The following is a 13,017-nucleotide window of genomic DNA, read 5'->3' on the forward strand; positions in this document are numbered from 1 at the left end:
ACCCGGTGCCAATGTATGTTGTAATCACAAGGGAGATTTAGAACAAAGTTGGAGCCCTTCCCAATCAAACAAGACGTCAAATGACACGCAGACACACACGTATATGCACACGCGAATGCACACAAGCACACATACGTTGAATTATTGATGGGCATAATCATGTTTTTTCCTTGCCCCATAGGCATTCTGATAGACGAGGTGTTAGGTTATAAGGGGCTGTTGAATTAAGGATACAGCACCTCACGTCAGCAGAGATTTTGCTTCCTTCAAGAGTTTTCCTCTGATTTTGACAGAGAACACATTGTTTGGCCGCTCTTTTTTTGCAACCGAGGCAGATTCTCCTTGATCTTGAGCTTGACCCCCATAACTCTATAACATTACAGTGCTGTAGGCATGGAGGGGTAAGACACTAAATGAATGTGTCCCTCAGCGGCACCTCCATAACCTCTTCTTCTCATCAGCGTGACTGGGACAGGCACGGAGCTGTCAGCATGCAGGAAACGGTGCGACATCACAACAGCTCTGACGCACACACACACACACACACACACACACACACACACACACACACACAGTCTACCTCGCACACACATACATACAAGTGTGTGCATGCTTTGTGTCATATCAGTTAATTCAGAAGATGAATTTCATTCCTAATTCATGGGCTAAAAAGCTTCATTTATTTTCGGTGAAGTGAAGTGGACTCCACCTGACCTCAGGCTGGTGCATTTTGTACTGAAAAGGTATTAGAGTACTTCTCAGAAGGAGGGGTATTAATCAGGTACAGATCTGATAGTAAGGAGATTAGAGATGGATATGCTCTCAGTCCCTGGCCTCAGCCCCGGCCCCTTACACGTCTAAACTGTTTGGATCACTCCCCACGGGCCCTGCATGGTCAGCACACTGAGAGTTTAACAAGGAGCTTAGTCAGGACTGGATCACAACTGACCCGATAACACACTCTCATCGTTGTGACCCAAAAATTACGCCGGCGTCGCAGACGTGCACCAAAACGACAACATTCCTGCGCTGGCTGCTGAGTGAGGATTGTGTAAGCATGGAGGCATCACTCACTAAGACACACATACCTACAGATACAATAGAAAGAGTGTCTGTCATCTGTTTTATCTTTTACTGTGGAAAAAGAGAGATTATTTCACGTCTGTTATGTCATCTGAGGCCTCTGAGTAACCTGAAGCAGGTGTAGTTAATACAGCGATCCACACTTAGATTTGTGATTTTTCTCCATAAATCAATCTCTTAGCGCACCATTTAACATAAACTAATTGTTAAAGGTTTTAACTTGTATCCTGGAGTGCATCATCATTTTAATGTGTACACTCCAACACGGATTTTGTGAGTCACAGTGTTGAAGCCCTGCTAATCAGATTACACTAACACGTATTGTACAGTGGATAGATTCATAATGTTAATGGGATTTGCCCCACAGATTGCGGCAGAGGACTTGTCATTCCAAATGCGTCGATAATGATCATTTAACCCAAAACCTGAGGCAGTAAGCCTGAGAGTCTGTTCCAACTGCGAGCGAGTACCTGGAACTGAACGGATGCGCTAAACTGTGTGCTGCACCTGCGAGAGAGTAGACTTTAAGTGGATTATTCTGATCTGCTTCTGTGTGAATGCTCACACTTGTGCCTGCGCTTTACGTTTGGTCATTCTTTAACTTCTCTTTTAAAATCACTCATATTCTTTTTAGATTAAAAAGACAGTTTGACAGGATAAAGACTTCCGCTTCAGCTGAGTGCTTGGTCTGTGTCTGTCCCTTTGGTGGTGTCTGTATTAGGACAGTGGTTGTCCTCTGGCCATGAAATGGCTGCATAATTGAGTTGTACATGGCTGAACCTGATCAGAGACGGTTCACTGGTTGAGCGAGACTCCATGCGCTAACACTCCACGCAACAACGGTACCCCAGGGCAGCCTACCACGCTCGGTTCCTACAATATTTCTCCCTCCATCCGCTCCGGGACAAGAAAGGAACAGGGGGGGAAAACTGCTGATTGCATTCTGATAGATTTTTGCAGCCTTAGGCAATGGAATTAAAAAGATTAACAGTTCATTATGAAGAAGACCACATTGATTAGGCCATTGACAGATGGGCCAATAACTAAAGTCCAAATGTAACAATTTAAATGTCACGAAAATTGGCACTTACCTTCTCCCAATTGAATTTTAATTTCCCCTATTCTCAGCTAACATTTGAAAATGCGTTTCAAAAGTGGCATAATGTGGAATCGAGTGGCCCTATTGAGTTTTAATTGGAGGGCGATTGGAGGATATCAAAGCTCTATCATTAGTGTCGATGGTATCTTTGCCTTACAGGGTCCAATGTCAACTTTGTCATCCCGGCTCTATTTAGCATAGCATGAAAGATCAGTTTGCATACATGAAGTACTTTTCAGCTTTTGCAGTGTTTTTTTCTATGATTTTAGATGAAATAAGAACACCATTAATCAGTCAGAGCAGGTGCGCTCGTTACCTCAGTTTAATGAGGTAGATATTGAAGGCTGGTGTCACATATCTAAAGCCTTTTCACAGGTTTGCAGCCTTGCCCTCATTCTGAATCTCCCTTTGATTAATTGATAATAACTGTGGAGCTTTTGGACATGAGTGTCACTGCTCCAAATAGCACCATGAAGCACAGTCTAACACGGCTGTTGCCTGAGGGGGGTAGGGTCATTAGGAGCAGTGTTAGGGGGATGCTGACAGATGGCTTGTTGCTCCTAAGGTGCTAACAACCTTTGACACACATAGCAGTCCACTGTCCACCCCTCTGGCCCCCTTCCATCCCGTAAAAAGCTGTGTTTCACTCTGTCCGGTTTGAAGAAGTGAGTGCACTGACAGCTTCAGTACACCAGAACCTGTTTACCACCCTGGCATTCCCGCCTTCTTCAGAACCGGTGGGATACCAGCTTGACCCCCGTGGCCTCATGCCACCCCACATCCTTTCCCACCCGCAGTGGGAATGCCATGTGTCCATATGTAAAAAGAGCCACGCATGCTGCTTATACATGAGCTGCTCGTTGTTTTGTGTTTATCAGCTCCCATCCCAGCTTCCCAGGCCCGAGTGTTTTCAGCTGGGAATTCTCGTAAGGCTGAAGGGCCAAGCAAACATTGACTCTCTGCTGCTGCTGCTGCTTTGCTCCTACACAATAAAACATATTTTTGCTCCGGCATGTCGACCCTAGAATGTGAAATATTCAAAGAGCGTTGGGAGCTTGTTTTTAACGTCTTAAATTCATTTAGATTTTTTAATCTTACTTTAAAAAATAAACACCCCCTCATGTTGTTGTTGCATTTTTCATTATTGGATTCAGTCCAGATTAATGTGATGAAATGATCTTGTTTGCATTGTTCTGTTCATTACGGGTGTTTTGGGAATATTCATCATGTCTGCTTTATTGCAGCTCATCAGATCCACATTTGACAGACAACCGCCTGGCGTGTTTGTTGTTAGCATGGAGGCAGCGATGTTAAAAAGAGATCGCGCCTCTTGTATGTTGTCGTGTTTGTGTCAGCTCAACCCTCCACCATAATCACCCACCCACCCACCCACCCGTCAGCCCACCCTCCTCCAGCCCCCTGCGGGCTCCTGTTTTCTCTTTGCCATTAAATTGTGAAATCTACTTACTGTGTTGCCCGCCTGATCCCACTCAAGCTGCGTAATCTCCTTGTAATAGAGTGTGAATACTGCCCGGCAATAAATCAGCACCTCATCAGTGCACTTTATTAAATATAGACACCAACAGACAGCTCTTAGTATATTCAATTTACCCTCTGACGTAGGCTTCAACACAGGAGATAAAGATAGATTGAGCAATCAGGTGGATGCTGAGGCCTGAACCCAGGCAGGAGAGCAAGAGGAAGGCGGAAAAGCTGCAGGGAGATTGAGATGGGGGCGTATTGGAGGCAGACAGGCAGTCAGGAGTATGCAGGGCCAGGAAAGGGACATCTGCCAGGCAGGTGGGGGAGGGCTTTGTTAAGTTACTGTGACACATGAGCAGGTACATGCAGCACCACAATTATGCATGTGTACTGTTCATATTGTCCCCAAGTTGAAAATCCCGCGATGGGATCAAGCAGCTGTGTAGAATTTTGCATCATATTTGACATAAAACGTTCTGCAGGAAATTTTATACTCCGATGTGCCTTTAAGTGATCGTCAGCAGAGCGCCATCCCTCATTAAGCAATGTAGCTTGATGGCAGCGGAGATAAATTATGTGTAATTACGGCAATGATTAAAGCCTGATTCGTCCTGCTCTTTAGGGCTGTACAGATATATGTAACGTCAGTATTGGGCAGTGGGGCCCTGGGGAGGGCTAAAGACTCCTCTGCTGGGGTCAGGAGGTCATAGGGTGCAGATTAAAACAAGGGGATTACTGTATTTAACGTTCTTCAAGATCATAGCGTTCACAGGCTACTGGTCAAATCACCCATTCCCCAGCTACTTACCATGGGATAATGGGCTGGTTATCACGTTGAAAGAAGGCAGATAGCCGACTCTCTTGAAAGTGAGCGCCGGAGCTGAAAAAAACAAGATTAATTTTCAGTCAGCAACCTCTTTTTCAATTTAGTTTGTATTGACATGATTTTGTCCAATATGAAAGCAGCCTTTGTGTCATCAAATCAGTGTCGGGGGGGGGGGGGGGGCATGGGCTGGCAGCAAACTGAGCTGTTTGTGTTGTACATGTCGCTGAACTTCAGGTCAGATTATTAATGTCAAGCACAGCAATTTATTACCAAGCTGCTATTGATTGGGCCCTCCTGACGCTGTCATGTAAATTCAAAGAAGAATCATGGGCGGCAGCTGCACACACACACGCACACACACACACACGCACACACACACCATTATGAAGCTGCTCAAAATTGCCCTTCATTCCTGTTTTGGTTATACATCTTACGCGGTAACATGTCACTCTGCCAGATCAGAGGAATCTATACAAATCAGAGGTGCATAAATTTTCCTCTTGTCCTCTTTTTTTTTAAACTCCCATCTAAAATAAAAAAAAAAGCTTTGATATAGAATAAGCTTATGGCAGCATGATCATTCAGCTCAGTTTGAGGTTAGCGAAAAAAGACGTGCTGAACCCCTGGGGTCCTGTTAGGGGCAGTTTTACTCCAACTGGAGCCCGGAGAGCACTTGACTTGGCTGAGGTGAGATTGCCGCTGGGCAGAAGTCTTCAGGGCCTGCTTGTCCTTCTGATAGCTAGCCATGATAGATCAGCCGCTGTCCAGCCAGAATTACTCTCTTTCCTCTTTCTATCTCCTTCTTCCTTTCCCCCTCATGCTCCGGTCCCCTTTCGCTCACTGCTGCTGCTCTCTTTCTCTCCTCCTTATCTCTCTCCTCTCTGGCCCATATCTTCTCCTCTCTTTTATCCTCCATTTCTCTCCCTCTCTCTTGCCATTTTTTTCCCTTCCCTCTCCCTCCCTCTGTCTGCTCTGTTGTCTGATTGAGGGTGAGTTACGAGGTGGCTGCAGCTGGAGGGGGCCACCGTGCCTCGTAATTACATCTCTTTTTATTACCCGCGCTAATGGCCCTCGGGGAGAGGGAAACAATAATAAATTAATAGAATATGAACTCCAGCTCAACAGAAATCTCCAGCATTTCATTTTAGGACCGTCCTGTGCTCTGGCAGATGAAACGGCGCTCTGATTAATCTCTGCGAGGGGTTTGAAGCAGCCGTCTGTGGGTTTGGGCTGCCCCCTCCTGCCCGCAGCCCTGGGCTTTTGGGAGATAAAGGGAGAGAGATGGTTTTGGCTTCTGTTGTTGGTCTTTAGTAGTCTTGTTTTCACCCTTTGAGCTACGAATGATGGTGTGCTGATGAAGTTGGTGGTCACCGGGCCGCTCTGCCGTGTCATTTTATTGTAACCTATATTTACTTTTCTTCCTTTGTGTGCAGAACTGATTTTAAATTGAACGTGATTTACATCTTGTAATTCTGAAAGAGAAAATCCCTTTGAGACGTATGTTCGCTATATGAGCAGGGTGCTTAAGTCAAAGTGAACAAAGACAAACTCGGCATTGTTATTATCTCCGCATTCCTGCCACAAAGACTTTCAGGCAGAAATCTGCCGGTGCACTCAGCAGTGGAGTGGAAAAGGCCCTTCAAGTGCGCAGACAGGCCTCTCTGATTTTGGTCAATATTGTGTCATGTTTGGTCAAACCCCGCCAAGGCAGTGGGCTGGAAATGAAGATGTAAATATTGATATTTCATTAGAGGAAATCACCCACTCCGACGGCACTTAACCGGGCCACCTTCAGAGTGCGGCGGCCGGAGCGCAGTGTGACCTGCGGAGTCGGGAAGTCACTTCATTACTCGATTAAATTGAGTGGAAAAAGGCGAGGCAACGACACGAGATCCCATTTGGAGCGATAATTTAGGCCCTGAAGAGAGGGGATGGAGCAGGGGAAAAACACCACCTCTCCATCTCACAACACTGGATTAAATTCAAGGACTTTTAGCGTCAAAGGTAATTGTAGGCTGCTGGGCTGCATGTGTGCATATGGCTGAGAGGTGTCTGCTGTATCAGAACAACTCTAAAGCCTCTCCAACAAGCCCTGAACAAGGCCTTCACACGGGCTGTCACATTGGGAGCAGCGCTTTAGTTCCGCTTCAGTCCTCCTTGGCATTAAAAGGCTAGACAAAGCCTCGCCTGCGATTGCGATGCCAACCTGATGTGGCAATCAAGACCGCGTCCATGCTTGCATGACAATTTCCCTCCGGCCAGTCCACATTCTGTCCGACTTAATGGCCACGTATGCAGACAAGGAAATAACACAACAAAAGACTTGAAGATGCAGTCTGGATATGTGTAATGGCAGATGCCTTTACAAAATATGGCTTATTGCCTCCGCTGATAATAGTCAAGTGTTTTGAGTGCTTTCGGCAGTTTGCTTTGTTGGGTCTAATTTGGGCTCTTCAGACCTCTGACCGGTCCAGCCGGGTGCCAGCACCTTTCTGTTAGCACTCTATTCTACTGACTATTGATTCCCCTTCAAAATGTGAAGGCCCTCACATTCTGATCACAATCTGTTAATTAATGTATCCTGCAGCTCTTCCTCTGCAGTGGTCATCACCACGATAAGGGAAATTGAACACTCAGGTACTACTCTCCCTGGCTCTTCTTCTCCTCTCCCTGTCTGTCTCTCTCTCTCTCTCTCTCCGTCCTGTTTCTTTTTCACTTTCTCTCACGCTTCCTCATCATGACTCTTGTTCTTCTCTCATGTGTGTATGCGTGCGTGTGCGTTCACGGTGTCCTGGCAGGTGGAGATAAACATCAGGCTGGTGGCTGCACCCCGGTGAGATCATTTATATTGAAGAGAAAACGTGGGGCATAGGTGCGGTGAGCGCCCTGGTCAATACTGTAATCTATCGCCTCTTAATCACGCGGTGGCAGCTGGCGTGGCAGCAGCAAACTTGTAAAAGCAATCATATTAATCAGGGGCGGAGCTGAAGAGCCTAATATGCTGTCAGAATGGGCTGCCTGCAGGCATGCTGTGCAGGAGGAGGGGAAGTGGGAGATGGAGGGGAGAGAGTGGGGGGGGGGGTTCACGCAGTTTATTGACAGCTGAAGGGTAGCACGAAGGGAAAAGGGATGAGATGGCTATCTGCTCCTCGCTCTCTCTTCCTTTCTCTTTTTGCCTTCACCCTCTTTAATTTGTTTGAGCTTCTCACAGCTCATCTTTTGGGGATCTGGCAGTTTGTTTTATTTAATGTTCTATTCTGAGCATATGTAGAGGTGCTGAAGGGGAAATGACAGCGGCGTGATGCGCCCGAGCTCATCAGCTCATCCAGCTGCTGTTAGAGAAAGAGGCCCTGGGTTTAAACAGGTCTTCAGGCTGGGCTTGAACCATGTGACCCGTGTCCTTTGTGTATGTGTGCGTACGTATAGGTGTCATGATCTGCATGTGCACACGTATGTCTGTTTGTTTCCCCGGTTGACACATGTTTGGTGTGTCTCTGCATGTTGCTATGTGTGAGTATGCGAGTGTGTGTGTGTGCATGTCCCCTTGTCACCTCCTCCCGCTACACAGTGCATGTCATGTCCTCCACCCCTCCAATGAGAATGTGTCTCAGTGCTAATCCCCCTCACACCAATAGAAGTGTGACAGGATACAAGGGGTAACCACATGGCTTTGTGTGTCCTGGACCTTTGCACCGATTTACTGTCCTCACTTACACTAAAGCCCACTCAAGTGCTCTGACACCGGCTTCAAAGAGCACCTTCCACTGTGCATTTAAAATTAAACACCACTCTCTAACATGTGCCTTGGCATGTACTCCAGGCTACCAGAGCTTGACAAGTCATGATCGGTTTACTGTTCAACTCAACTCACTCTTGTTCTTCTTTAATGAAAAAAATAGTCTGGCTGAATCAAAAAGTCAGAAATTCCTAAACATGTTTCCACCGTCATGCCGTCCTCCTGCCCTCACACAGTCTCCCTCTGCCCTTCCAGGCTTTTCCTCTCTCTCTCTGGGAGACCAGATGAGTTTACTGCAGAGCGCCTGGATGGAGATCCTCATCCTCAGCATTGTGTTCCGCTCGCTGCCGTACGAGGACGAGCTGGTGTACGCCGAGGACTACATCATGGACGAGGAGCACTCACGGCTGACGGGCCTGCTCGACCTCTACGTCTCCATCCTGCAGCTGGTCCGCAAATGCAAGAAGCTCAAAGTGGAGAAGGAGGAGTTCGTCACCCTCAAGGCCATCGCGCTCGCCAACTCAGGTGAGGCGTCTTCAGCACACTGACGCATCGCAAATAACACTCAGGTGTCACTGTTTTTAATTGAGGCAAATTTTATGTGCATTTTAATGAAGGTGTGTTTTAAAGAAGCATTGGAAAAATTAGAGAATAGCTTTGATAAAAATGGGAAATGATTTATTTGATTGTCATTTAAATTTTTTAAATATCATAGTGTATCATAAGAATAATAGAACAATTGTGTTGATATTATCAGAGAAGCAGAAATATCAATATTTATGATCATATTTATATTTTAGAGTTACATTCAGGGGAACAGAGCAGTCATTGGAATACATGCAGTATTTTTTTATTAAGTCTTTGCTTATTATTATTGTTATTATCATTATTATTCCGCTCAGTTTTTCTAATTAATTGTTTGAAAAAGTATTATTGTATTTGGAGTAATCTAACAAAAACTTCCTGCAAAAAGAAAAAAATAGATTTTGTAAATATTTTTTATACAATAAATGCAGTCCACAAAATAAAATGCACTTTTGAATAATGGCAAGGGAAGCCTTTACCTTTTCTATCTACTAAAATAACAAATTAATGAGCACACAGTATATGAAAAAGTCTCCAGAAGACTTCACATGAAAATGTTAGAGACATTCTGCCAGCGTATTACTCACTCAGAATATTTCACTTTCTCCTGACTGGCCCTCTGAGTAATGCACACTCGACGGTATAATATCCAGAAACAGTAAGGTATTGCCGAACACAGTTTCAGAAATGACATTTCTTAGTTTTTCAGGAGTTTTTCAGCGTAACCTTTAGTTTGGAGCGTGAGATGGAGAGATGGAGAGAAGATAAGGGCAGAGCCCGGCAAAGAGGGAGGAGGAGTGAGCTTTTTTAATTGAACACCTTCCGTGTTGTGGTATTTCTCCAGCGCTCCCTCTCCCCTCTCTTTCTCTATCTCCATAACAGTAGCTGCGGGGCACAGCAGCCACGGGAGATAAATTTAGCATTTCATTAGGAGCACAGGGGCTGTCAATAAAATGTGTTAAGTCGAATGGAATGAGTATCAGGGAGTGATAGGCCTCGTTTGTTCCAATGCCGAGACGGCACGCTGCTATTGACAGGCTCCTTTTGAGGAGGCAGGACCTGTCCCGCTCTGATCAATGCACGCCTGGGTCACTGGGCCGCTTTTCCCTTGTTTTGTCCGGGGCTGAAAAATGAAAATGCTGATGGTGGGCCTTTGCTTTCAGACGACGGAGCTTTGGGAGGGAGGTGGAGTGTGGGAGAGAGGAGAGATGGGGGTCGAGGAGAGGAGGAGGAGGAGGAGGAGGGTGTCCGGAATGTTAGAACAAGGTCTCTGGGAGATCACTCTCCCGGGAGCCCCTCCGTCTGACAGCTGTGAAAATTCATAGCGATTGATTTTGTAATTAGCAGTTTATCAATCGGATCGACGTGGGCTCACTGATGGATTGCGAGGAAATTGTTTCTTCAAAGTTGTTTTTTTAAGTCGGCCCCTCCTCCAAGGACCGCGAGCCGTGAGCCGCGTGCTCTCCTGCCCTCTTTTCCTGCCCATCTGTTCCTCTGCTGTCTCTCTTTTTTATTCTCTCCCCTCTTTTTTTCCCCCAAAACATTCAATTTGATTCACACCGTGTTTACTGCCAAGGCGTGCGTGTGTTTGAGTGTGAAAAACAGAACAAAATATTGGTTTGATTTGTAAAGACGCAGCTTGTTAGCTTGTGAATTCAGCCTCTGTGAAGAGAACACAAGATAATTATGTCACACCACATCCTCATCTGAGATTTTTCTTCTCTTTTTTTGCCTTTTGTTCTTCCATTTCCCCCCCGCCTCACCTCCCTCCCTCCCACATTCACTTTACAAAACGACCTACTTCATTTTACCACTGTGGATTTGAAAACCGTCAGGGTGAGAAATGTCTCAAGGTCTTGGGAATACAGTTGTTCCAGTCAATGAATTTGGGGCGAAGTCTGAAATCTGTTTTGCCTTTTATTGTCCCGTGTGGTAAAATATGCACCGCCAAGGTGAGACGAGTCAGGCAGCCAATGACGTGCCGCCTCCGGAGGGCCAGACACCGGTTAACCAGTGAGAGAAAGCGCGACCCCGGGCTGTCCCTGCGAGAGGCTGAGAGATAGAGACAGAGGCAGAAAAAGGCGAGAATGAGAGGGGAGTGCTGTAACATGATGTACAGTAGGATCAGTAAAAAACGGTGGCAGCATAGCGAAACGTTATAGGAGCGATGAACACCGGAGAGAAGCCAGACTGAAACTGTAGACTGATCTAAAACGGGCCAGGAGGGGGGAGAGATTTGGGCCGATTGAAGCGGAGAGAGCCATAGTTTTTGCTGTTCACAGTGCAGTACAGTAAGCAAGGCTTTTTTCAATATAGACAAATAATCCCAATAAATGCACAGGGAAATTTCCTGCTTCGATACCTGCCTTTGTTGTTGCATCTCGCAGTAAAATAAAGCCAGGATAAATTGTTTTTCCCCCAATCTGGTGGTCAGAACCCTCTTTGAGGGAGTAGGAAGGACATTAATTGAAAGGAAGTATTGTATTCATCTCAGGCTCGTTTATGGTGTCCAATTCTCTAATGGAGCCCCCTCTTTTTTTTCTTTGTTTTGTTGTTCGAAAGCAATCTGTCCTTTGGAAGTGTGAGGTGTTTAATGTGCACTCACTCAGCAGAGATTGCATGCTATTCATGCCATTGTTACCGGAGGATAACATTGATTTTCAGTCTGGCTGGTCAAGGGCCATGTGAGTGTCCCGCCCAGTCCACCAAAGAACAAATATATAAATAAATAAATAAAATAAAGCAGATGTTGTTTCTGTCTGTTTTATGATCTATTCTTTATCTTGTCAGGGCTTGAGTTATACTGATAATGTGCTGCCTTACCTTACTGCTTCTGACAGAGCAGTAAAGATCAATCATGAGATTTAATTTTGTTTTTTGAAAATCCATTTCCCACCAGCCCTGTTATATTACCAGTGTCTCAAAGTGCAAACTACATTTCTTACAAGTTACTTTTTTGTTCTTTTCAAATTTGAAAATCCACCAGTCGTCACACTCCTTTCTCTGCTCTCGTCCCGTCAGACTCCATGCACATAGAAGACATGGAGGCGGTCCAGAAGCTTCAGGACGCTCTCCATGAGGCCCTGCAGGACTACGAGAGCAGCCAGCACCAGGAGGACCCGCGGCGGGCGGGCAAGCTGCTCATGACCCTGCCTCTGCTGCGGCAGACGGCCACCAAGGCGGTGCAGCACTTTTACAGCATCAAGGTGCAGGGAAAGGTGCCCATGCACAAACTCTTCCTGGAGATGCTGGAGGCCAAGGTCTGATCAGAGGGTGGCTGATTGGCCATGGCGACGGCGGGGGGGGCTGCATTAGCAAAACAGAAAGTGACTTGAGCCAAGGCTGAGGGTCCTCAGGAGAAGGAGACCCCCACCCCCCACTGACTGTGCTAGGCAGGACAGAGACTGACCGCTCTCGCTCCTCCTCCTGGAACCCTGGGACACTACATAAAAAAGAACAAATGCAAAACTTGGTAATTAGTATAAATATAAAAATGATGCAGATTAATTTAAAATATATAAGAAATACTATGTACAGTAATAATTTTTTTGGTTTTTGTTAATTGTCAGTGGTCATGCTGTATATGATGAAGGACCCTTCTGCCCCTCAGCATCTTCAGAATAAGTACTTGCCAGATCTTGTTAACAAGATACAGAGGTTTCTTTTTTCATAAAACTAAAAGTTCCTTCGATTTGTTCTGAAGACAGCAGAGGTGTCAACAACCATAAACAGACTCACTTGTCTCACAGTTGTGCTTTTGCCTGGACTTGACCAGGACATGTATATATTTATTATTGGAAGACTGAGTGTACAGTTCAAAGTCTGGTGACCTCGGTGGCCATTTTCTCTTGTTCTCCTCCTGGGAAAAAAAAAAAAGAACTAAAATTGTTACCTAAATGTGAACTCTTATCAGTTTAAATGTACTTGGATATACCTCTCCAGAGCAGTAAGCCGTGTGATCTTTGTGGATCTGTCTCAGACTGGAAGATTTGCTGGTCCCATGTTTAACCAAACTAGCATAGGCAGGTACAGTTAGTCAGTCGTCTTATTCTGTAGTAACTCAGCAATAAAGGGAGCTGTCGGGAAGCCAGGCTTAACCTCCTATCTGTCATGTGCTTTTCAATGCTGCTGTTGCTAGAAGACCATGCCTGTGTATCTCAGTCCCACCAAGTGGACACACCACTGGACACACAACTGTTGCACACT

General features: G+C 45.7%; 1 protein-coding gene across 6 annotated transcripts in view; it reads left to right on the top strand.

Annotated features, from left to right (window-relative positions):
- Window positions 1-12,696, top strand: part of esrrb (estrogen-related receptor beta) — a 43,191-nt gene extending 30,495 nt beyond the window's left edge. For 3 of the 6 annotated variants that reach the window (XM_076748175.1, XM_076748173.1, XM_076748170.1), the window contains 2 exons: window positions 8,482-8,751; window positions 11,833-12,203. In XM_076748175.1, coding sequence (XP_076604290.1) covers window positions 8,482-8,751; window positions 11,833-12,077 — 515 coding nt within the window. In that variant the 3' untranslated portion in view covers window positions 12,078-12,203. Of the gene's footprint in view, window positions 1-8,481; window positions 8,752-11,832 lie in introns of all 6 variants that reach the window. The other 3 variants (XM_076748172.1, XM_076748171.1, XM_076748174.1) reach the window with 1 other exon arrangement.
- The last annotated feature ends 321 nt before the right edge of the window (window positions 12,697-13,017 follow it).

This window comes from Chaetodon auriga, chromosome 14 (genome assembly GCF_051107435.1).
Source record: "Chaetodon auriga isolate fChaAug3 chromosome 14, fChaAug3.hap1, whole genome shotgun sequence".
Lineage (NCBI taxonomy): Eukaryota > Metazoa > Chordata > Actinopteri > Chaetodontiformes > Chaetodontidae > Chaetodon > Chaetodon auriga.